The sequence below is a fragment of the Anolis sagrei genome, chromosome 6 (genome assembly GCF_037176765.1).
Source record: "Anolis sagrei isolate rAnoSag1 chromosome 6, rAnoSag1.mat, whole genome shotgun sequence".
Lineage (NCBI taxonomy): Eukaryota > Metazoa > Chordata > Lepidosauria > Squamata > Dactyloidae > Anolis > Anolis sagrei.
In genome coordinates this window covers 124,503,202-124,527,559 of record NC_090026.1, presented here as the reverse complement: position 1 = coordinate 124,527,559, position 24,358 = coordinate 124,503,202, and the positions used below count along the sequence as shown (strand labels likewise).

Below are 24,358 nucleotides of genomic sequence, written 5' to 3'. Positions count from 1 at the left end.
TTCTCAGCAAACATATATTGCAATGAAGCTGGACACAAGTTACCCTGAATTTGATGCAAATTACAGAAATAAATTCTCTCCCCCCCCCCCTCCTCTTATACAGGTGCCATATTATGTGTAAGCTTGTTTAGGTAAAGGTAAAGGTTTTCCCCTGACATTAAGTCCAGTTGTGTCCGACTTTGGGGATTGGTGCTCATCTCCATTTCTAAGCTGAAGAGCTGGCGTTGTCCATAGACACCTCCAAGGTCATGTGGCCAGCATGACTGCATGGAGCGCCATTACCTTCCCACCAGAGTTGTACCTATTGCTCTACTCACATTTGCATGTTTTCAAACTGTTAGGTTGGCAGAAGCTGGGGCTGACAACAGGAGCTCACGCCGCTTCCCGGATTCTAATCTGCAACCTTTCAGTCAACAAGTTCAGTAACTCAGCGGTTTAACCCACTGCACCACCGGAGGCTTGTTTAGCCCAAGTTAATAGCCTTCTAGGCTTTCTCCACATGAATAGTTTGCTTTTGGAATAAGAAGAATTACACTATGTAACACGATATTTGTTCCTGGGTTATAAATGTCATTCTCCAGAGTCATAGTCCAATACTCAGATGCTACACCAGTTCTCTTGAAGTCAGCAATTTGGAATAGGCACCAAGTTGTCAAGATTTAAGTATTAACGTACAAAGTGTGCCAGGAATCCATTACCTCTAGTTATGCTGAAGTTCACTGCTTTTGGAAAACGACAAGAAATGCATCGTCTTGTCTCTGTGAAGAATGCCAGGCAGTTAATAGGTTACACAGCTTGGTTGCAGAATTGAAGTTGTCTTGGATTGTGTTAACTAGGATTGCCATTATTATTACCGCACACCATGTCAAAGTTTATTTTTGGATTAAACATTAGTTCTAGGAATTATTTGAAGGATGTTTTGGAAGGTCCTTCAAATAATGACAGAAGAAAGGGAAAGAAAGCAAGTTTGAGAGTGCAAAGACTGACCATGACGAGTGTTGGGGAAATAATCAACGCGCTCAATGGTTTTGGGCGATTCCAGCATTATTTGGTGGCATTGCTGACTCTGAAGTCTATTTCCCACCCCTTTCATATCTTTGGCCAGTTATTCATGGTTGCCGAAGAGCCTCATTACTGTCGGACAACCTGGTTCAGCGCTGTCGGCTCAAATCTCTCCGAAGAGGAACGGCTGAACTTGACCCTCCCAAGAAAACCCGATGGAAGCCTGGAAGAATGTTTCATGTTCACTCCAGTGGAACGGGATCTCGATGCCATCGTAGAATATGGCCTCAATGCTACCGAAAAGTGTCGAGAGGGGTGGGTCTACCCTTTGAAGAGAGAACCGTCATTGGTCACTCAGGTTTGGTGGTTTTACTTTCTTCCAGAATTGATTCCAGGCTTCTGTAACAGTGGAGACTTTCAGTGCACATGGGCCTCCATGTTTGTGGATTTGGCTTTTGTGGACTTGATTCTTCACAGGTTTGATTAATGTGCTTTTTCTAGAAATCCCTACATCCTCAGGCGTAACTCTGGTAAACTTCTGAGTTGTTCTTCAGAACCCAGAGCAGTGTTTCTCAACCTGGGGGTCGGGACCCCTGAAGGGGTCGTGAAGGGGTGTCAGAGGGGTCGCCAAAGACCATCAGAAAACACAGTATTTTCTGATGGTCATGGGGATTCCATGTGGGAAGTTGAGCCAATTCTATCGTTGGTGGAGTTCAGAATGTTCTTTGATTGTAATGAACTATAAATCCCAGCAACTACAACTCCCAAAAGTCAAGGTGGGTTTTCCCCAGGCTCCACCAGTGTTCACATTTGTGCATATTGAGTATTTGTGCCAAGTTTGGTCCAGATTCACCATTGCGTGAGTCCACAGTGCTCTCTGGATATAGGTGAACTACAACTCCCAAACTCAAGTTTAATACCCACCAAACCCTTCCAGTGTTTTCCGTTGGTCATGGGAGTTCTGTGTGGCAAATTAGGTTCAAATCCATCACCGGTGGAATTCAGAATGCTTTTTGATTATAGGTGAACTATAAATCCCAGCAACTACAACTCCCAAATTACAAAATCAATCCTCCCCCAACCCCACTAGCATTTACATGTGGGTGCATTGGGTATTTGTGCCCAGTTTAGTCCAGTGAATGAAAATACATCTTGCATATCTGATATTTACATTATGATTTATAATAGGAGTAAAATGACTGTTGTGAAATAGCAACAAAAACAATGTTATGGTTGGGGGTCACCACAACATGAGGGACTGTATTAAGGGGTCACGGCATTAGGAAGGTTGAGAACCACTGACCTAGAGCATTCAGAACCTAGAGTAATTTCTGAGTTGTTCTTCAGAATCTAGAGCATTCCTAGAGAGAAAACGTTTATGGGTGTTTCTAGGTCCAGAATGATTTTATTGGATGTTGACCATAGTGTCCCCACTTCCGAGAAGGTCCTGTGCTCCTAAACCCAATGAATGTGTGGGAGTGACTTTAGAAATACAAAGGAATAGGACTTAGAATGACCCAAATTCCCGAGAATAATTCATAGGTCCCAGTCCTGAGAGAAGAGTGGGGCACTACTATTATTATTATTTGATACACAACAAGTTTAGTACCCAGCAAACTAGATCACTATGCTGACTGTTGTATTGGATCACACATCAGTCACTTCCCAAGTGTCTAGGACTGTGTGATGTATCGGTGAATAGTGCGTGAACATACAAATAGGGTGGCCTTTTGCAGCTGACAGATGGTTATTTTGTCAGCGCTGATTGTTTTTAACTGCAGGCCAACCTAGCAGTTTGAAAACATACATATGTGAGTAGATCAGTAGGTATAAATATGTGAGAGGAAGCCACAGGGAGGAGGGAGCAAGCTTGTTTACTGCTTCCATGGAGATTAGGACAAGGAACAATGGCTTCAAACTACAAGAGAGGAGATTCCATCTGAACATGAGGAAGAATTTCCTGACTGTGAGAGTCGTTCAGCAGTGGAACTCTCTGCCCCGGAGTGTGATGGAGGCTCCTTCTTTTGGAAGCTTTTAAACAGAGGCTGGATGGCCATCTGTCAGGGGTGATTTGAATGCAATATTCCTGCTTCTTGGCAGGGGGTTGGACTGGATGACCCATGAGGTCTCTTCCAACTCTAGGATTCTATGATTCTATGATTCTACCGCTCTGGTGGGAAGGCAACGGTGCTCTGTGTATCATGCTGGCCACATGACCTTGGAGGTGTCTCTGGACAATGCCAGCTCTTCAATTTAGAAATGGAGATGAGCACCAATCCCCAGAGTCGGACACAACTAGACTTAATGTCAGGGGAAAACCTTTACCTTTACCTAAACCCAACACACAATGAATAAGTGAGAATGTCCCTGCCTCCAACTGCCATATCTGTAATTTTGTAATTTTTGGATCTGCACCCATCGTATAGTCTTCTCAAAGCAGTAGAGTCTTCCAGATTATGCAGAGATATAGCACCTTGGTTTGTAGCAACTGAAATAGACTGAGAAAAAAGAGGGAAGGCGGGAGGAGGAGAGAGAAATCAGGACATTAAAAGCAGATGTAAAATGGCAGGGATTATTCGGGACTGTGTCTCTCAAATTCATAGAATCATAGAATCAAAGAGTTGAAAGAGACCTCATGGGCCATCCAGTCCAACCCCCTACCAAGAAGCAGGAATATTGCATTCAAACCACCTCTGACAGATGGCCATCCAGCCTCTGTTTAAAAGCTTCCAAAGAAGGAGCCTCCACCACACTCCAGGGCAGAGAGTTCCACTGCTGAACGGCTCTCACAGCCAGGAAGTTCTTCCTTATGTTCAGATGGAATCTCCTCTCCTGTAGTTTGAAGCCATTGATAGGACCTTCTTGAGTTCCCTATGAGTAAACTCTCTTTCTTTCTCTTTCTCCAGTTTGACCTTGTATGTGACCGGAAAGATTTGAACAGCATCTCACAATCCATTTTCATTTTGGGAATTCTAGTTGGAGCCATGGTGTTTAGTCCATTAAGTGACAGGTAAGGGAGAAAACATCCTTGGTGAAGGGTGGCCAGACACTGGGTTGCTGTAGGTTTTTCCGGGCTATATGGCCATGTTCTAGAGGCATTTTCTCCTGACGTTTCGCCTGCATCCATGGCAAGCATCCTCAGAGGTAGTGAGGCCAGACATTGCTTAGTTAAAAGGAGCCCAGAATTCAGCTTGAGAATGTGTTGCCTTTAACTAGTTTAAATGTGTTTCTTCTCCTTCTCAGGTTTGGCCGGCGACCGATTATTTTGTTGTCAATGCTGATTCAAGGCACAGTTGGCGTTGCGGTGACTTTTGTACCAAATTTTACCGCCTATATTGCTCTCCGATTTATTGTGGGTGCATCCATTTCCGGCAGCTTAATAAGTGGCATCGCTCTAGGTAGGAACTGGGTGATAGTCCAGTGCTCAAACCACTATGCTTTAGCATGCTTTCTTAATGGTCTACAAGCCACCCCCTGCCACACATTGCTGTGTATATGTGTGTTGTGTGTGTATATATATGTGGTTTTGCGCATGCATTGTAATGTATCTTTTATTTTTTGGCTTTTAATGTCTCTTCCACTGTGTTTTTCAATGTTTTTGTGAGTGATGGTCACTTGTTGGCCTGATAAGTGTCTTGTGTCCAAATTTGGTGTCAATTCATCCAGTGGATTTTGAGTTATGTTAATCCTACAAACGAACATTACATTTTTATTTATATAGACTAGCCGTCCCCTGCCACACGTTGCTGTGGCCCAGTCTGTGAATATGTGTTTTGTGTGTGTATATATGTGTTTATGTCTGTGTATATATTTGTGTATATGTGTATATATGTGTGTCTCTGTGTATTTATGTGTGTATACATGTGTATATATTTGTGTTTATGTGTGTATATGTATATTGTGTATATGTGTGTGCTTGTGTATATCCATATATGTGTGTATATATTAGGCCTGTCGGTTTTAGTTCGTTAATTCGTTATTTCGTAATTAAATCGTTATTTTTACCATTTCCGAAGCGATATCAAAACACATTTTCAAACCCGGAAGGGTTTAAAAATATCGAAACAGCAGCCCCATATATTTTACGAGCTTCAGCTCGTGTCGTTAATGGGGCTGCTGTGCTGACTGAGTGCTGCTGCTGGTGCCTGGGAGCCAATCCGGCGCTCCCAAGCACCCCAGCAGTGCACCGTGGCGCGCGCGCCATCCAATCGGCTCCGGCTCCTGCGCCCCCCCTCCTCCTCCTCCTCCTAGCACTTCCTGCAACACAGCTGGGAGGAGGAGGAGGAGGAGGAGGGGGGCGCAGAAGCCGGAGCCGGATGGCGCGCGGAGGCCGCTTGTGAGCGCGCGCGCGCCATCCAATCGGCTCCGGCTTCTGCGCCCCCCCCTCCTCCTCCTCCTCCTCCCAGCTGTGTTGCAGGAAGTGCTAGGAGGAGGAGGAGGAGGAGGAGGGGGGCGCAGAAGCCGGAGCCGATTGGATGGCGCGCGCGCGCTCACCCAAGGAGGAGGAGGAGAAGGGCGCAGGAGCCAGAGCCGGATGGCGCGCAGAGGCCGCTTGTGTGAGTTTTCAGGGCTGCCTGTATGTATGACCCAGAAGCATTCTCTCCTGACATTTTGCCCACATCTATGGCAGGCATCATCCTCAGAGGTCTGTTGGAAACTAGGCAAATGGAGAGTTATATCATCTAATATTATCTATGGAATGTCCAGGGTGGGAGAAATGAAAGCCATTCAATGCTAATCATTGATCAAGGTGACCATTACTGCAACATTCACACTTAGGCCTGTTTGATCAAGAAAAAAATTGTTTCTAAAATGTTTTGTAAATATTTACGAATTTTCGTAAATAACAAAACATTTTTTTGGAAAGTTTTGTAAATATTTTAAATATCGAAACAAAAAAACACCCCAATTACGAATCGAATTTAGAAACAAATTTTTTCTTGATCAAACAGGCCTAGTATATATGTGTGTAGGAGTATATGTATGTGTGTGTATACTGTATGTGTATATTTGTGTGTGCTTGCGTATATATCATAGAATCATAGAATCAAAGAGTTGGAAGAGACCTCATGGGCCATCCAGTTCAACCCCATTCTGCCAAGAAGCAGGAATATTGCATTCAAATCACCCCTGACAGATGGCCATCCAGCCTCTGTTTAAAAGCTTCCAAAGAAGGAGCCTCCACCACACATATGTCTGTCTGTATGTGTATATGCATATATGTATATTTCTGTGTTTATATGTGTATATGTATATTGTGTATATGTGTGTGCTTGTGTATATGCATATATGTGTGTATATACACAAGCAAACACATATACACAATATACATATACACATATATGCATATACACAAGCACACACATATACACAATATATATATACATTATGTATATATGTTTATATGTGTGTAGGTGTATATGTAGGTGTGTATATGTGCATATTTGTGTGTGCATGCATATATATGTGTGTGTCTATCTGTATGTGTGCTTGTGTATATGTATACGAATGTATATGTATGTGTATATATGGTTTATTTGGGGGGGGGGAGGGTTAAAGTCCATTCTGCTGGTTTGTGTGTGTTTTAGGGGTGATGGTCACTCGTTGGCCTAATAGGCATATTGTGTCCAAATTTGGTGTCAATTTGCCCAGTGGGTTTTGAGTTATATTAATCCCACAAAGGAACATTACATTTTTATTTATATAGATGTCATACAATCATAGAATCCTAGAGTTGGAAGAGACCTCATGGGCCATCCAGTTCAACCCTATTCCGCAAAGAAGCAGGAAAATCGCATTTAAAGCACCCCTACAGATGGCCAACCAGCTCCTGCTTAAACGTCTCCAAAGAAGGGGCCTCCACCACACTCCAAGGCAGAGAGTTCCATTGCTGAACAGCTCTCACAGTCAGGAAGTTCCTCCTAATGTTCAGGTGGAATCTCCTTTCTTTCCTGTAGTTCCATTGCATCCTAGTCTTCAGGGCAGCAGAAAACAAGCTTGCTCCGTCTTCCCTACGACTTCCCCTCTCATCTTGATCCATGGCCTTCATCATGTCTCCTGTCAACCTTCTCTTCTGCAGGCTAAAAATGCCCAGCTCTTTAAGCTGCTCCTCATAGGGATTGTGATAAATGATAAAAGTTGAGCTAAAACTGTCTGTTGTGTTGTTATAAGTAAAAGTACAGATGTGATTGCTTGAATTCCCATACCCCATGTCATTGTTTTCATAGGTGCTGAATGGGTCGAGACAACCTATCGTCCACTCACATTGATCTTCAGCCATGTTGGCTTTGCAGCAGGGCAGATGGTGCTGGCGGGCTTGGCTTATGCCCTTCGAGACTGGAGGAAGCTGCAGATTGTAGGCTCTGCTCCCATTTTTGCCCTCTTATTTTACTTCTGGTGAGTAAAGGATCAGAGCAGGGCTCCTCAAACTTTGGCCCTCCAAGTGTTTGGGATGTCAGTTCCTAAAATCCTTCACTACTGGCCAAATTGGCAAGGGAGTTTGGGAGCTAAAGTCCAAACACTTGGAAGTCCAAAGTTTGAGAAGCACTGGTTTAGACTAAGACAAAGCATGCAACAAAATGGTGTTGTGTTGTCGAAGGCTTTCATGGCCAAAATCACTGTCAGTTTTGTGTTGTTGAAGGCTTTCATGGCCAGAATCACTGTCAATTGCTGTTGGTTTTCTAGGCTGCATGCTATGTTCCAGAAGCATTCTCTCCTGACGTTTCACCCACATCTATGGAAGGCATCCTAAGAGGTTGTGAGGTATGTTGAAAACTAGGCAAGTGGACATTCCACAGATTTATAAGCCCTACTTGCCTAGTTTCCAACAGTCCTCACAACCTCTGAGTATGCCTGCCATAGATGTGGGTGAAACGTCAGGAGAGAATGCCATGGCCAGACAGCCCAGAAAACTCATAGCAATCTGAGCAATGATTGTTGTTGGGTTGATGGGTGTGCAGCCCTACCCACAAAATAAGCTCTGTACGTTGGAACATCCCAGCACTCAGGACACAAGACTGAAACTGTTTGATTATCTGCACATTTTTCAGGGTCCTTCCAGAATCTCCCCGTTGGTTGGTAACAAAAGGGAAGATAGAAGAAGCAAAGAAGCTCTTGCAGAAGGCGGCTGCAGTGAATAAACGAAGCATCCCACCGAAAACTTTTGATCAGGTGAAGGGAAGCGGGATTTGTAACTTTCCATTCCACACCACAACAAACCTCAACCAACGTGCTAAAAACCTTTGTAGGCCTCTCTTGGTCTACCAGTTTTATATTATTGCTTGTATTGTGATTTCACTCTGTTATTATAGAATACACCGGGCTCTTGGTATCTACTGGGGTTTGGACCCAGGATCCCAAGTGGATACCAAAATCTATGGATGCTCAAATCCCATCATATACAACGGTGTAGTAAAATGGTGTCCCTTATATAAAACTAGATGCCCCCCTGCTGTGGCTCAGTCTGGTGATCTGGAAAATAAAGTAATGAGAAAGTGTTGGTTTCTAATATATGTAATTTCTTGATGCTTGTGGGTAAACAGTATTTCTTGTTGTTTCTTTGTTAGTGTTGATGTGGAGATTGTCTGGTTTGCCTAATCGGGAACATGCAACATATCATTGTCCTTCTTTAGGGGTCCCTTTCACATCTATGATACTATATCTGTGTGTGTGTGTGAATCATATCTGTCTATATCTATGGCTGGATGGCTCTTTGTCAAGAGGGCTTTAATTACGTTTTCTTGCCCTGGTGAAGGGAGTTGGACTGGATGGCCTTAAGTATTTTCTGATGGTCATGGGAGTTCTGTGTGGGAAGTTTGCCCCAATTCTGTCGTTGGTGGGGTTCAGAATGCTCTGATTGTAGGCGAAATATAAATCCCAGTAACTACAACTCACAAATGTCTAGGTCTATTTTCCCCAAATTCTGTGTTCATATTTCGGCGTATTGAGTGTTTGTGCCAAGTTTGGTCCAGATCCATCATTGTTTGAGTCCACAGTTCTCTCTGGATGTAGGTGAACTATAACTCCAAGCTCAAGGTCAATGCCCACCAGACCCTTCCAGTATTTTATGTTGGCCATGGGAGTTCTGTGTGCCAAGTTTGGTTCAATTCCATTGTTGATGGAGTTCAGAATGCTCTTTGATTGTAGGTGAACTATAAATCCCAGCAACTACAACTCCCAAATGACAAAATCATAATTTTTTGAGTGATGGTCACTCCTTGTGCTGTGAGACATTTTGTTGCCAAATTTGGTGTGATTTCGTTCATTGGTTCTTTTGTTTTTAAGGTACTCATTATGCACAAGCAATTTTTATATATATACTAGCTTTACCCGCCACGCGTTGCTGTGGCCAACCTTCTCTCCCTCTTTCTCTCCTTCTTTCACTCCTTCCTTCATTCCCTTTTCTTCTTTCCTTTCCTCCTTCCTTTTCTTCCTTCCTACACTTTCCCTTCCGCTCCTTTCTTCTTCCTTCCTTCCTTTCTCCCTTCTTTCCCATCCTCCTACTCTCTCTTTCTTCTTTCTTTCCTACCTTTCTTCCCTCATATACTTTCCCAACTTTTCCTTCCTTCCTTTTTTCATACACCTTCCCTTCCCCTTCCCTCCTTTTTTCTTTCCTTTTCTTTCCTCCTTCCTTCCTTCCTTCCTTTGCACACCTCCCCTTCCCCTTCCCTTTCTTCTTTTTTTGCTCTCTTTCTTTCCTTCCCTCCTTCCCCTTCCTCATCGTCCCCAATGGCGGCATCCTTCCTTCCCTGGAGAGAGACGGCGGTATGCGGGGCAGCCTGGGCCGGGCGTGGTGGAGGCCGAAGGGCTCTCCTCGGTAGAACCGGGCCGCGGCGTCTCCTGCCCGGGCAGGCTCCGCAGGTCCAGCACTGGGCGGAGGAGTGGGAGGAGGGATGAATGGTGTATGGGCGGGTAGGGCGGGGAGTCAGTGGGTGGGGGCGTGGCTTTCTCAGAAGGGGGTGGGCAAAGGAGGAGGAGGAGTGGGAGAAGGGATGGATGGTGTATGGGCGGGTAGGGGCGGGGCATCGGTGGGTGGGTGCGTGGCTTTCTTGGAGGGTGCATTGGCCGGCCATGTGCGCGCACCGGGCGACTCGCCGTGGGGAGCCTTTGCGCATGCTCCGTTTGTTTTGGAAATTGTGGGTTTGTTGAAATGTTGTTTGTTATTTTGATGAGAGTTGTGCATACCTTTTGGTTTAAGGTATGTGCATGGCAAGTTTGGTGAGTTTTGGGCCGGGGTTTTCACGTTTTGCTGTCCCGTTGAACGCCCCTAACAGTTTTATATATATAGAGATAGATAGTTGGTTTGCTTTTTGGAATTTTAATATTTTCAATCCATGGATGGTTCTGCTCTGGATGCAGGATCTCTGGCTATGCAGGGCCAACTGTATGTACAAAAATGAGTTTGCTAGCTGTGTTTAATGACACAAGTGAATAACTCAGTTTTGAAAGACACCGTGAATTGGTGAGGGAAGTGAAATAATTCTGAGGTGCCCCAACTATATCAGATGACTATATCATTATGATCTCTTGCATATCTTTAGTGAAGTCTTTGGCATACAATGACAGCTCTTGAGATTAAAAAGAGACCCTTTTATTTATTTTGTGTCAAAAGCATTGCATAAATAAATAAGTTCAAAACTAACAAAATAAAGGGAACACAAGCAGCTAAATAGTTTTAGACCAAAAACGGACAACAGTGACTGCTGTCGGGACTCAGCCTGTGCTTGAACCTGTGAGTGTGTTTCAGTCTCCTGGTGTTTCTGTGTCTGATGCGGGTAATGAGGAGGGAAATCAGTCCCCTGTTGCTTCTGATGTGGGGGATGCTGGGACTGACTCTGAGGGGCAAGATGGAGACACTTTGGTCAATGAGTTTCATGCAGACACTGACAGAGAGGCTTCGGTGCAAAGGGCAGATTCTCATGAGAATGCTTCTGTCAGGCTTTGGGAGAAAGGTTTACTCCCTCCGTCTGTGAGCCTTTCAGATTCTAGTTTGGAAAATAGTCTGACACCTGCTAAAGTTAATGTGGAGTCGGCGGCTGGAGATTAGCCAGAATCGACAAGAAGCCCAATGTTTACGTAAATCCGAAAGAATTAGTCAATTAAAGTCAAAGATTGGGGGAAAACGAAACCAGTTCTTGGGATTTAAGGCTTGCCGGTAGAAAACCTTGTCAGATCAGGCATTGTTTGGAAACCTAGCACAAGCCTCATGGAATTCCTGTTCAAGTGATCTCGTCTTCACTTGCAACTTGACTAGCAGTGTCTGGTCTGTTCTTGCTTCTTGGTTTATTCCTGTCTGGTTTATCAGTGACTTGAAATATTATTTTATGCTTTTTGAACATTGCTTTTGAATGCTACGTTTGGACGCTGTGTCTCCTTCCTGCCTTTATTTATTTATTTATTTATTTATTTATTTATTTAGAGCTTTTATAACCCGGTCTTCTCAACCTCTGAAGAGGGACTCAGGCCAGCTAACAACAGAAAAATTCATACACAAATAAGCTAAAACATAATAACATCATAATACATTAATACATTAAAATGCATTACAAAACAGAACAATTAATTACATACAGCCAAATCGTCAAGGTAAAATCACAAATTCATCACCATCCACCAGTGTGGTTGGCTGTTATTGACTCGATCATCATTCTGAGAATGCTATATTCCAGAGCCAAGATTTTACCAGCTTTCTGAAAGTCAGGAGGGAAGGGGCAGATCTAATCTCCATTGGGAGAGAGTTCCAGAGTCGAGGGGCCACCACCGAGAAGGCCCTGTCCCTCGTTCCCACCAGACCCAAGTGGGGCCCCCGGTGGCGCAGTGGGTTAAACCCCTGTGCTGGCAAGACTGAAGACCGACAGGTCGCAGGTTCGAATCCGGGGAGAGGCGGATGAGCTTCCTCTATCAGCTACAGCTCCTCATGCGGGGACATGAGAGAAGCCTCCCACAAGGATGATAAAAACATCAAATCATCTGGGCATCCCCTGGGCAACGTCCTTGCAGACGGCCAATTCTCTCACACCAGAAGCGATGTGCAGTTTCTCAAGTCGCTCCTGACACGACAAAAAACAAAAACAAAAACAAAAACCCAGACGCAATTGCGAAGGTGGTGGGACCGAGAGCTGGGCCCCTCCAGAAGATCTTAACAACCTTGATGGTTCATAGGGGAGAATCCATTCGGATAGGTAAACTGGGTCGGAGCCGTTTAAATACTTTATTGCTTTTTTGGAATCTTCTCTATCTTTACAAGCATTTATTTCTACTGGCTTTTTGCTAAGCTTTAATAAAAAGGACTGTTCCTTCACTCAACGTGTGGTGTGTTTATAGTCAGAAGGGCCATTTCCTGTTCTGGAGTGCAACAACTGCATTGTCTGTGCATGAGGCAGGGCGTAGTGGGCAAGCATACAGATGTGAAGTTGTTCTGCTCCATGGTCACACAATGTTGCATCCCAGTTCAAGAAACGAGACCATAAGATTAAATCCACCACACTGGACTGTAGGAAAAGCAATCCTTGTTTATTGATGAAAAATTGGTTACAAAAAAAAGGTAAATGCAAAGTAAAAAAGCCACAGAAAAACACAGCAGTCAGTAGAATCTCTGAACTTGAGCAAAATTTCGAAAGCCACAATACAAGAACCAGGAACCTGTTAGTCTTTTACTAACCATGAATTTGATAAATACAAGCCTCTGGGATTACCGGTCATGAAAAACAGGAATTCTGCCAAGGCACAGCCACAGTCCCAAACATTGCTTGATCTAAAGAGGCACCCGGCAGGAGGCCTCTTAAACCAAAGAAGCTATTCTTTGAAATGCCCCTTGACTTTGGAGCCTGGGCATGTCTCTCCTGTAAACGAAGTGACCTTTGTAGAAACTGGGAAATATTTCTGTCTCTAACTATCTGTTCTCTTCAGTCCTCATTAAAAACCCCAGGTGGAGAGATATCACGGCTAGTTTCCAAAACATTTTCCTCCAGCTGTTGAGTTTCATTTTCATCACCGTTGACCTCTGTATCAACAACAGATTCCACACTGTCAGGGTCAGGGAGAGCTTGCTCAGTTGGAAAAACTATCAGAGAATCAGGCTGAACCCCAACACACAAGGTGGAGGATTCTTTTAGATAGTACCATTTTGCCAGGTTGTCTTTTGGTATGATAATTCCACTTCTGAGGCTGTTCAGGGATGGGAGAAAGACCCTCGGAGAGGGGGGCATCCATTTGGGATTTCCTGGTTTAGCTGCCCACAGGGATACTCTTGCTGTTGCTGGGGGAACATTCAGAGGAGTAGTGGTTTTCATGAAGCTTTTCCTTGATTTGAGGCTACTGGGAAGAGGATGATCGCCATGCAGTGGGTGGCTTTCACAGTGTTCAACTTTATTTCTCTCACAGTTAGCAGCCATGCCAGCTAGCTTGTGATTATTCTACATATCTCATTCAGTGCTATATTCACCTGCTTCTGGCATCTTAATAAATGGCATATCCCGCCATTAGGACAATAGTATGCTGGAGAACTTGGCATCTCAGATTCTGCTTCCTCCAATTACATTCTGCATTCAATTTCCAATGGAATTTGTCCGTAGAATCATTCTGGAAGACCTAGAAATTCTTAAAGAGCTTACCGTAAATAAAAAATAAATCTAATAATTCACTGTTTTTCATATTCATGGGGATCTTCTGCACCTAATCCTGAGAAAGGTTGACTATATTAATTATTTTCTCAAAAAGCCAACCTTGATTTTGTCCTAGTGAAAAAGTATGATGGGGATTTCAGCTCACCACTAGATGGCAAAGTCCAACAAGGCTGCAAATACGCAATTACAGAGAAAGAGCATGCAACAAGTTGTGGTTCTCCAGTACTCTTGATTGTTCCAAGGTCTCCGCAGAAACATTCCCACATAACCAAGAAACCATGGACCTAAATGGGGCATGTAGGCATAGAGACGTAGCGGCTTTTTTTCACTCTGTTCTTCTGGCCTTTCTTTCATTTCTTACCAATAGCTGAAGCCAGAAAAGGAGGCCAAATCTGGAAGTATTCTGGACCTTGTGAGACATTCCCACCTAAGGAAAGTGACTTTCCTTATATCAACAGCCTGGTAAGCATTCTCTCATCTTACTCTGGGTGCCTCTACACTGTAGAATCAATGCAGCTTGACACTACTTTAGGTGGTATGGAATCTTGGCAGCTGTAGTTCGGCAAGGCTCCAACACTCTTTGGCAACAAAGGCTGAATAAAGACCTTGTAAAACAACCTCTCCCAGGATTCCATAGCATTGATTGGGGGGGGGGGGTGGTGGTAGGTAATTGGTAACGATTGCTTTCAAAAATTGTCATGGCAAGAACAGAAGAGCAATAATGATATGTGCTATGGCCATGTTCCAGAAGCATTCTCTTCTGACGTCAGGAGAGATTGCTTCTGGAACATGGCCATACAGCCCAAAAAACTTACAGCAACTCTGACATGTGGTAAACCATCATTGGCAGCACTATGATCCTGGCACAATAGCAATTAGCCTGAATAATCTATCTGTCTATCTATCTATCTATCTATCTATCTATCTATCTATCTATCCATCCATCCATCTTGGTGTCTATGCCTGTTCCTGGAGTTATTTAGGATGCTGATTCAGAAAATTGCATTGGATAGACTACATCAACTCTAGTTGGGTTGTTGTAGGTTTTTCTGGGCTATATGGCCATGTTCTAGAGGCATTTTCTCCTGACGTTTCGCCTGTATCTGTGGCAAGCATCCTCAGAGGTAGTGAGGTCTGTTGGAACTAGGAAAAGAGGGGTTTATATATCTGTGGAATGACCAGGGTGGGACAAAGGATTCTTGTCTGCTGGAGCTAGGTGTGAATGTTTCAAATGACCACCTTAATTAGCATTTGATGGCTTGGCAGTGCCTGGGGGAATCTTTTGTTGAGAGGTGATTAGATGACAACTGGTGGATGGCATATGTTCTGTATCTCAAACACCAGAGCTGATAATGGAAAACTGGTGCCATTTTTGGACTCATCAGGTCGAACATATCCTGAAACAGGTCTAATGTTTGAGGCGCCAAAACGTATGCTGGCTAATGTTATTTTTCGCGCCAGAAGGACCAGGGCACTTATTTAGCACAAAGGAAGAGGGGCCGACCAAGGGCAAGATGGATTGATGGCATCCTTGAAGTGACTGGACTGACCTTGAAGGAGCTGGGGGTGGTGATGGCCGACAGGGAGCTCTGGCGTGGGCTGGTCCATGAGGTCACGAAGAGTCGGAGACGACTGAATGAATAAACAGCAACAATCTTTCTATGATCCCAGTGAATAGTTTTGGGAAAGACACTTCTCTACCTGAGATCTTTGAGAGCTGCAGGAACATGTAGTATATGCAATTCCGTGGTTTGATAATGTATAATAAGGCATCTCTATATATGGAAATATAAGATTGAAAATCTTACCAAAATTCTGCGAAATGATTTTATTTTTTAAAAGATATGTTGAATCCCTTGAAGGTTAGAAACTTTCTTTCCCAATGCCGAAGCAATAATTTGCAGCTGGAGACGGTCCTGTGTGGCATTTGTTGGACTTCCGTTGCTCACTATACGCTTTTATTTATATTGTTACTCAACTCTCTGCTTTACAGGTTTGCCAACAGTTTTGCATACTACGGCTTAAGCCTAAATGTGGGTAGCTTTGGCTTGGATATCTACCTGACCCAGCTTATCTTTGGGGCAGTTGAAATACCAGCACGTGGCAGCATTTTCTTTGTGATGCAGTGGATGGGGAGGAAAAAATGCCAATCTTCCTTCTTGCTCCTGGGAGGAGTGGTTTGCCTTCTCGTCCCCGTTATCCCGAAGGGTAAGAAACAAGATTAGACAATGCTTACGGGAAGATATCTTACATGACTTGCCTTGAACCACACCATGCACCAGATGTTTTCCAAGGGCAACCCCTTTGTATGTAGTGAATTGAGAAAGCATTGATATGAATGGGCAAATATGTTTGGGGATAGGGGCAAATCTGACATTGTGGAGTCTCCAAATCAGTTTCTTTGCTTGTTGACACTCCCCAACTGAGGCCCCTCTTGGCTGAAGGGGTTTATTGGACTCTTTTTGGTTTGACACCAAGAACGTGTCAGCCTCGTTTGAGCCCTAATTACTAATTTCCTAGAACCACAGAGTTGGATTTTTTTTTTGTCGTGTCAGGAGCGACCGCTCCTGTTGTGAGAGAATTGGCTGTCTGCAAGGACGTTGCCCAGGGGACGCCCAGATTATTTTGGGTTTTTTATCATCCTTGTGGGAGGCTTCTCTCATGTCCCCACATGAGGAGCTGGAGCTGATAGAGGGAGCTCATCCGCCTCTCCCTGGATTCGAACCTGAGACCTGTCGGTCTTCAGTCCTGTCGGCACAGGGGTTTAACCCACTGCGCCACTGGGGGTTGGATGCTTGTTCCCAATCTCCGGTCAGCAAAGAAAATCCAACAAGACCTCCACTTTCTTTGGTAGCTATCCATCTTCTTTTTGGAGACATTGAGAGAAGATGGTCATCTCCCTTGTGGGTTATTAATTAGGAAAGACTTTGGGGCATCTGATAAGTTCTGACTTTCCAAATTGCAAATCCTTTCCTACACTTAGGCAGAAAACATGAAAATACACCAACATATATGGGTGTCACTTGGCTTGAAAACAATACACATGAAGGAAATTTAGACCACAAGGTAAACATGACTCCATAGTGTGTTTGGCAACTAAAAAATGCCAATGCGACTCTAGGCTTCATCAATAGCAGTATCACGACTAGACTGAGAGAAGCAATAGTCAGGCCTCACTTGGGATACTGGATCTATTTTGGGCAACACAATTCAAGGACATTTACAAGCTGGAAAGGTGACCAAAATGGTTAAAGGTCTACAAAGCAATCCCTTTGAGGAGAAGCTTAGGGAGCCAGAGTTGAAGGCTGAGAAGAAGGATGAGAGAAGAGGACATGAGAGTCATGTTTAAACGTTTGAAAGGACGTCACATTGAGGAGGAAGCAGGCTTGTTTTATTGCAGAAAGATTCCTCTGACCATCAGGACCTTCTGATGGTGAACCTTTCAACAGTGGAATAAGTGGAGTCTGGTGGAGTTTACTTTTCTGGAGATTTTTAAGCAGAGTCTGGATCGTGCCTTCCTTCCAGACAGATTGGGCAAGATTGGATGTCTCTTGGGGTCTCGCCAGCTCCATGATTCTATATCTTGCAGTTCTGTGCCACCAAACTTTCACATTGCTCTGCTTAATCCATGCAAACAGCTTGCAGTGGCTCCATTCCCCCTTCCAGGTATCCAAATTAATAATGTGCAGGTGGGAGGAAGACCTCTGTGGAAACTTTCCTAGCTCATGGGCAAGAGTTTATCTGTCTCTGACATGAGCATTTGATTCCTTAATGAAGTTGCCTGCCTTTTTGTGACTAGGTGGGGAATGTATTGTCGAAGGCTTTCATGGCCGGAATCACTGGGTTTTTCCGGGCTATATGGCCATGTTCTGGAGGCAATTTTTCTCCTGACGTTTCGCCTGCATCTATGGCAAGCATCCTCAGAGGTAGTGAGGTCTCTTGGAAGTAGGAAAAATGGGTTTATATATCTGTGGAATGACCAGGGTGAGACAAAGGCTTGCCATAGATGCAGTCGAAACGTCAGGAGAAAAATTGCCTCCAGAACATGGCCATATAGGCTGGATGGCCTATATGGCTGGATGGCCATTTGTCAGGGGTGATTTGAATGCAATATTCCTGCTTCTTGGCAGGGGGTTGGACTGGATGGCCCATGAGGTCTCTTCCAACTCTTTGATTCTATGATTCTATATAGCCCGGAAAAACCTACAACAACCTAGGTTGGGAATCTTGTGTTGTCTTCCTTTGTGTTCTTCTTTCATGCTTTTTCCTTCCCAAAGTGTTCTGCTCTTTCAAACAGAAACTTTGGCTTTCTCCGCAGACCTTCCGGTGGTAATAACAGCGCTGGCTGTCGTTGGGAAGTTCGCCATTGCTGGTTCCTTCACTACATCCTATGTGTACACCACTGAGCTGTTCCCAACGGTTATCCGGTGAGGCAAATTATGTTAAATTCACATAGAGAGATATAAACACACATGAGATTAATTCTCAGAGGGTTTGGAGGAAACAGAATTAGTGAGAGGGGTACTATTAATATATATTTTTTTGTATTTAAAAGCAAAAATAAAACCCAAATACCAAATGGAGCGTCAGAGACCTCCACTGTGTAGTTTTAAAACTGCCTTGCCTTTGGAGAAGGAAGGAAGGAAGGAAGGAAGGAAGGAAGGAAGGAAGGAAGGAAGGAAGGAAGGAAGGAAGGAAGGAAGGGAAAATCATCCTGAAATGAGAGAGGTGATTATTATGTGAGGAAAATAAAAATACATTTTTGGCACCAAAAAAATGGGGGTGCGACTATTATGTGATGAAATACAGTAGTTCAATTCTGTATAATTTTAGGATATTGATATAGTTTTTCAAATAACTTTAAATGGGCTCAAATATAAGGGGATATAGGTCGGCATGAAAGCCTGAAAGATACACTGGCTGGTGCCGTTTGAGTATTCCTTATCTGGAATTCCAGAATCCGGAATGATCCAAAATCTCTCAAATGTGTGGTGGAGATAACTGGTTTTCTTGCTTTCTGAGGGTTCACTGGACACGAACCTTGGTTCATACAAAAAAAACACATTGCATTACTTTCAGGCTATGTGCACAGGGTGTACATGGAGCATAAATGAATTTTGTGTTTTGACCCGAATCCCATCTCCTAGATAATTATTCTTATTCTTATTATTAAACTTTATTTGTACCCTGCTAGCATCTCCCGAAGGACTCGATGCGGCTTACACAGGCCAAGGCCTCTACACACAATACAACAATACAAACCTAAAGCAAATTAAAAACAGTTAAGCAAACTAAACAACAAGTAATAAACAATACACTAAGACGCAATAAAACTGGGCCGGGCCAGCGTAATGGGTACAAGAATTTAAAAGTGCTGGTGTGACAGGTGGGCTATAAGTGCAGTGTGCAGTGTGCGGCAATCTTAATTTAATAAAGTGCTTATGGGACTTGGTCTTGGAGGTTTCCTATTTGGGGAAGGCACATCGGAACAGCCAGGTCTTCAAGTTCTTTCTGAAGACTGCCAATGTAGGGGCCTGTCTAAGCTCTTTGGGGAGGGTATTCCAGAGTCGGGGGGCCACCACGGAAAAGGCCCTGTCTCGTGTCCCCACCAACCGCGCTTGCGACGCAGGTGGGATCACGAGCAGGGCCTCTCCAGATGAGCGAAGAGAAAGAGTGGGTTCATAGATGGGGATGCGATCACGCAGGTAGGCTGGTCCCAAACCGTTCAGGGCTTAGTAGGTAAGCACCTGCACCTTGAATTGGGCTCGGTAAGTAAACGGCAGCCAGTGGAGCTCCTTAAACAGGAGGGTTGACCTCTCTCTGTAAGGAGCACCAGTCCACATCCTGGCTGCTGCCCGTTTGACCAGTTGGAATTTCCGAGCCGTTTTCAAGGGCAGCCCCACGTAGAGCGCATTACAGTAATCCAGTCTAGAGGTGACCAAGGCATGGACTACTCCGGCCAGATCAGCCTTCGTGAGGTACGGTCGCAGTTGGCGCACGAGTCTTATTTGTGTTTCAAATACAGTTAATCTCAAATCTGAAAAAAAATCTGAAAGACAAAACACTTCTGCTCCCGAGCATTTCAGATAAGGGATAGTCAGGCTGTATCCCCCCCCCCCCCTCTCTCATTAGTTAGTTATGCATACATACATACAAACAGAGACATTATTTGCAGTCTATACTCTAGACCAGGCCTGGGCAAACCAAAACATAGTGCTTTTGGAAGAGAACCTACACAATGCTCCTGATTTTTCTCTCTCCCTCTTTCTTGAGCATCGCCCAGGTTCTCTTCCAAAAGCACAATTTGAATACAAAATGCTATCCAAATATCAAAACTGAGAGAATATGCCCACAGAACCGACAGTCATAATAAAACATTGCTGCATCCACATGTCACCTCCTGCTTTGTTTTCTCTTCTGTAGACAGATTGGAATTGCAGTGTGCCAGATGGTGGCCAGGGTGGCTGCTGTAAGTTCGCCGTTGGCTCGCCTCTTGGAGAAATACCACCCCTCCATCCCTTTGCTGATTTTTGGAGGCACGGCCATCGGGGCTGGGACCCTCTGCTTTTTCCTGCCAGAAACACAGGGAAAAGAGCTCCCAGATTACCTGGATGATGTTATCGGCAACCAGAAGTGAGTTCTCTCTGCAATTTGAATGTGATTTTCCCAATAATCCATGAAAAGTGAACTTGTAGGAAGATAAACCCTACACTTGGTAATAACAATTAGACTTCAAGTGCATCAACAATGTGGAATGAATGCAGTTTGACACCACTTGAACTGCCATGGCTCAATGTTATGGGATACTGGGACTTGTAGTTTGGTGAGTCACTTGTACTTTTTTGGCAGGGAAGGCTAAAGACCTTGCAAACGCCAAGTAATCCCCAATATTCAGCCATGGCAGTTCAAGTGGAGTCAAACTGTGTTTGTTCTATACCCTTTGACTATTGTGATGTTCTTTGTATAGGGCTGTCTTTAGGAAATATATAATGGCAGCCTCCGATATTTGCTGGGATTAGGAGCCCAGGTATCTTCTACCTGAAGCCATTCTATATAGCTTCGTTGCCAGTCTGATAGCGGCGGATCGGTGCTACTGGTACTTCTCGACCTTACCGCAGTGTTTGACACCACTGACTACGATCTAATTATTCACTGTCTTGCCATGTCCGGAGTTTGCGGTCAGGCCCTCAATTGGTTCAACTCATTTTTCCGAAACCGGAGCCAAAGCATGGAGTACATGGATCAAGTCTCTGAAAGATCTCCCCTCCTATGTGGGATACCCCAAGGTGCAATTCTCTCCCCTCTTCTCTTCAACATCTATGTTAGACCCCTTGCTAGTTCAGCTCGGAGTTTCGGCCTAGACTGCTATCAATATGCGGATGATACCCAACTCCTTCTGCGTTTGGAGCCTGGAGCAACATCAATACCAGACAATTTCACCTTATGTCTGGAGGCTCTGTCAAACTGGCTACGTGCTAGTAGATTGAAGGTGAACCCAGTGAAGACTGAGATTCTCTGGCATGGCCACTCAATAGGTCTGACCCATTTGCTACCTACCTTTGATGGTGCTGCCCTATCTCATTCGCCTACCGTTAAGAGCTTAGGTGTTGTTTTGGATTCGCAGCTGACAATGGAAGCTCAGGTCTCTGCTGCCAGCAAACAGGCCTTTTTCCATCTATGACAAGCGAGGCAATTGGCACCCTACCTATCTGATGAGGCTCTGGCAACAGTCATCCATGCCACGGTCATGTCTAGGCTGGACTATTGCAACGCCCTGTATGTTGGCCTTCCGATGTCTACGACCCGAAAGATCTGTATTGTTCAGAATGCGGCAGCCAGGCTGCTCACAAGAAAACCCATGAAATGCCATATAACACCAGTGCTGCAACATTTACATTGGCTTCCAACTGATTACCGTGGTCTACCATGAGCATTGCAGCGCACCCAAATACCTGGGAGTCACTCTGGACCGTTCTCTGACCTACAAGAAGCACTGCCTGAACATCAAGCAAAAAGTGGGTGCTAGAAACAACATCATACGAAAGCAGACTGGCACAACCTGGGGATCACAACCAGATACAGTGAAGACATCTGCCCTTGCGCTATGCTACTCTGCTGCTGAGTATGCATGCCCAGTGTGGAACACATCTCACCACACTAAAACAGTGGATGTGGCTCTTAATGAGACATGCCGCATTATCACAGGGTGTCTGCGCCCTACACCAATGGAGAAATTACACTGCTTAGCCGGTATTGCACCACCTGACATCCGCCGGGAAGTTGCAGGCAATAGTGAAAGGACCAAGGCAGAGACATCTCCAGCTCATCCCTTGTTTGGGTATCAGCCAGCACGTCAACGACTTAAATCAAGAAATAGTTTTCTTAGATCTACAGAGACACTCGCTGGAACACCTCAGCAAGTGAGAGTTCAAAAGTGGCAGGCTCAAACCCAGCACCTCAATCCGTGGGTGATACCAGATGAGAGACTCCCCCCTGGGCACACAGAGGACTGGGCGATTTGGAAGGCGCTGAACAGACTGCGCTCTGGCACCATGAGATGCAGAGCCAACCTTAAGAAATGGGGCTACAAAGTTGAATCTACGACATACGAGTGTGGAGAAGAGCAAACCACTGACCACCTGCTGCAATGCAACCTGAACCCTGCCACATGCACAATGGAGGACCTTCTTGCGGCAACACCAGAGGCACTCCAAGTGGCCAGATACTGGTCAAAGGACATTTCATCAGCTACCAAGTTTGCAAAATTTGTGTTTTTTTTATCTGTTTGTTTTGTTCTGTTAGAAATGTAATACAATGTTCTGGTTGCAGATGACACGATAAATAAATACCGTGGCCTATATAGATGCTAGTTCTGACTTTTAAAAGTTCTTTATGGCCAGGGTCCAATGTACCTTAGGGACTGTTTCTCATTCTCCCATCATCGGAGGTTGCAACAACCATCCCAAAGTGACTTGCTCCATATACTGGGTCCTAGAGAAGTGCACTTGGAAAGGACCAGACGCAGGGCTTTTTCTATTTCTGCCCCTGCCTTGTGGAATTCCTTGCCGCCCTATATGAGAGCCATGCATGACTTAGGGCCTTTTACCCTAGCACTTAAGACCTGGCTTTTTACTAGAGCTTTTGATCTATGTTAATTTTATCAATATCTGTATGTATGTATTTTTATCCTTTACAATCGCCTAGAGCATCTTGGATGGAGGGTGATTAATAAGTAATTAAATGATGATGATGATGATGATGATGATGATGATGATGATGATGATATAGGGTGCTTCCCAAAAGAGACCGTTTTTTCCTGCCTTTCATAAGGCAAGTAGGGCATTGAGTCTCCTTTCCGGATGGTGTCCAGGCAGAGCAGGTTGGCCTTTTGCAAAGGATGCTCTGTATTAAGGTTAGGATGGGCTAGAATAGGGCTTCTCAAACTTTCCAACTCAACACCCTTTTGGCCTGAGAAATGTTTATGTGACATCGTATATATCGATATCAGCATTTGCAAGAGAGGCTGGTTTTCTTTTTTTATGAAGTACACCTAAAGCATCTTCTGCAGAGTCCAATGTAAAGATTGCACCGCAGATTTGTGCAAATATCTAAAACAGTCATAAGATTGCATTCAGAAAACTTTACTGTTACCAAACATTGAACAAAAGGGACCCCATTTGGGATTGGGACCCATGGTTTAAGATGCAGTGGGGTAGAGGACCTCCCTGGTTATCTCAAAAAAATTACAATCTCACCATTTCTACAGAATTATTTTGTGCGAAATATTGCATGCAGAGAAATCTAATCCTTCATTTTAAACTCTGTTTCCTCCCATTTAGTCCCAACGAGACAGACACCAATGTTTTGGAAAATGGACATGTAAAGCACAATGAAGACAATGACATCAGCGTACAGACAAAGACTACTCGGTTCTAAGTTGGCCCTTTAAACAGCAGCAATGTGCCATGAAAGAAAGACAGCAGATGCATTGGTGGAAATTTCTTATTGCCACAGTGTGGACAAGAGATATATATCTCATTGCAACAGTGTGGAAGTCTCTGCCCCAGAGTGTGGTGGAGGCTCCTTCTTTGGAGACTTTTAAATAGAGGCTGGATGGCCACCTGCTGGGAGTGATTTGAATGCTGTTTTCCTGCTTCTTGGCTGGGGGTTGGACTGGATGGCCCATGACGTCTCTTCCAACTCTATGATTCTATATATAGTTGTCATTCCATATTCACAGATTCAGCACCCGTGGATTCAACCAACCACAGCTTGAAAATACCACTCCCCACAAATATATTCTTTGAATTTTGCCATTTTATATAAGGGAACAGCATTTAACGATGCAGTTGTATATATTGGGACTTGCACGTCCATGGATTTGGGTATCTACAGGGGTCCCTGGATTCAAACACCAGTAAATATCAGGGACATACTGTATATACCAATTACACCACCAACAGCACCACCTTCTTTCTTTGAGGTTTTTGGTTTTACTTTCAAGAATACCATTAGCAAAATGTAGTAGTGGGTTGTTGTGAGTTTTCCATGCTGTATGGCCATGTTCCAGAAGCATTCTCTCCTGACGTTTCACCTCCATCTATGACAGGCATCCTCAGAGGTTATGAGGTCTGTTGGAAACTAGGAAAATGGGGTTTATATATCTGTGGAATGTCCTGGGTGGGAGAAAGAACTCTTGTCTGTTTGAGGTAAACATGAATGTTGCAATTGGC

The 24,358-nt window shown here is 44.3% G+C and overlaps 1 protein-coding gene across 1 annotated transcript; it reads left to right on the top strand.

Moving 5' to 3' along the window:
- The first annotated feature begins 618 nt into the window (after positions 1–618).
- Positions 619–24,358, top strand: LOC132779004 (solute carrier family 22 member 13-like). The gene is made up of 10 exons (XM_060782631.2): positions 619–1,360; positions 3,909–4,012; positions 4,246–4,400; positions 7,230–7,398; positions 8,052–8,172; positions 13,993–14,087; positions 15,619–15,833; positions 17,944–18,052; positions 20,049–20,258; positions 23,465–24,358. Exons 1-10 carry the CDS (start codon positions 863–865, stop codon positions 23,559–23,561), a joined length of 1,773 nt encoding a protein of 590 aa, XP_060638614.2. The 5' UTR covers positions 619–862; the 3' UTR covers positions 23,562–24,358.

What these genes read in the sequence shown, in the direction of transcription:
- LOC132779004 (XM_060782631.2), top strand. Translation starts at nt 863, where the DNA reads ATGTCAAAGTTTATTTTTGGATTAAACATTAGTTCTAGGAATTATTTG. An exon ending in AACCGTCATTGGTCACTCAG is followed by an intron (nt 1,361 to 3,908) that starts GTTTGGTGGTTT and finishes CTCTTTCTCCAG; the next exon opens with TTTGACCTTGTATGTGACCG. An exon ending in TTCCTTATATCAACAGCCTG is followed by an intron (nt 14,088 to 15,618) that starts GTAAGCATTCTC and finishes TCTGCTTTACAG; the next exon opens with GTTTGCCAACAGTTTTGCAT.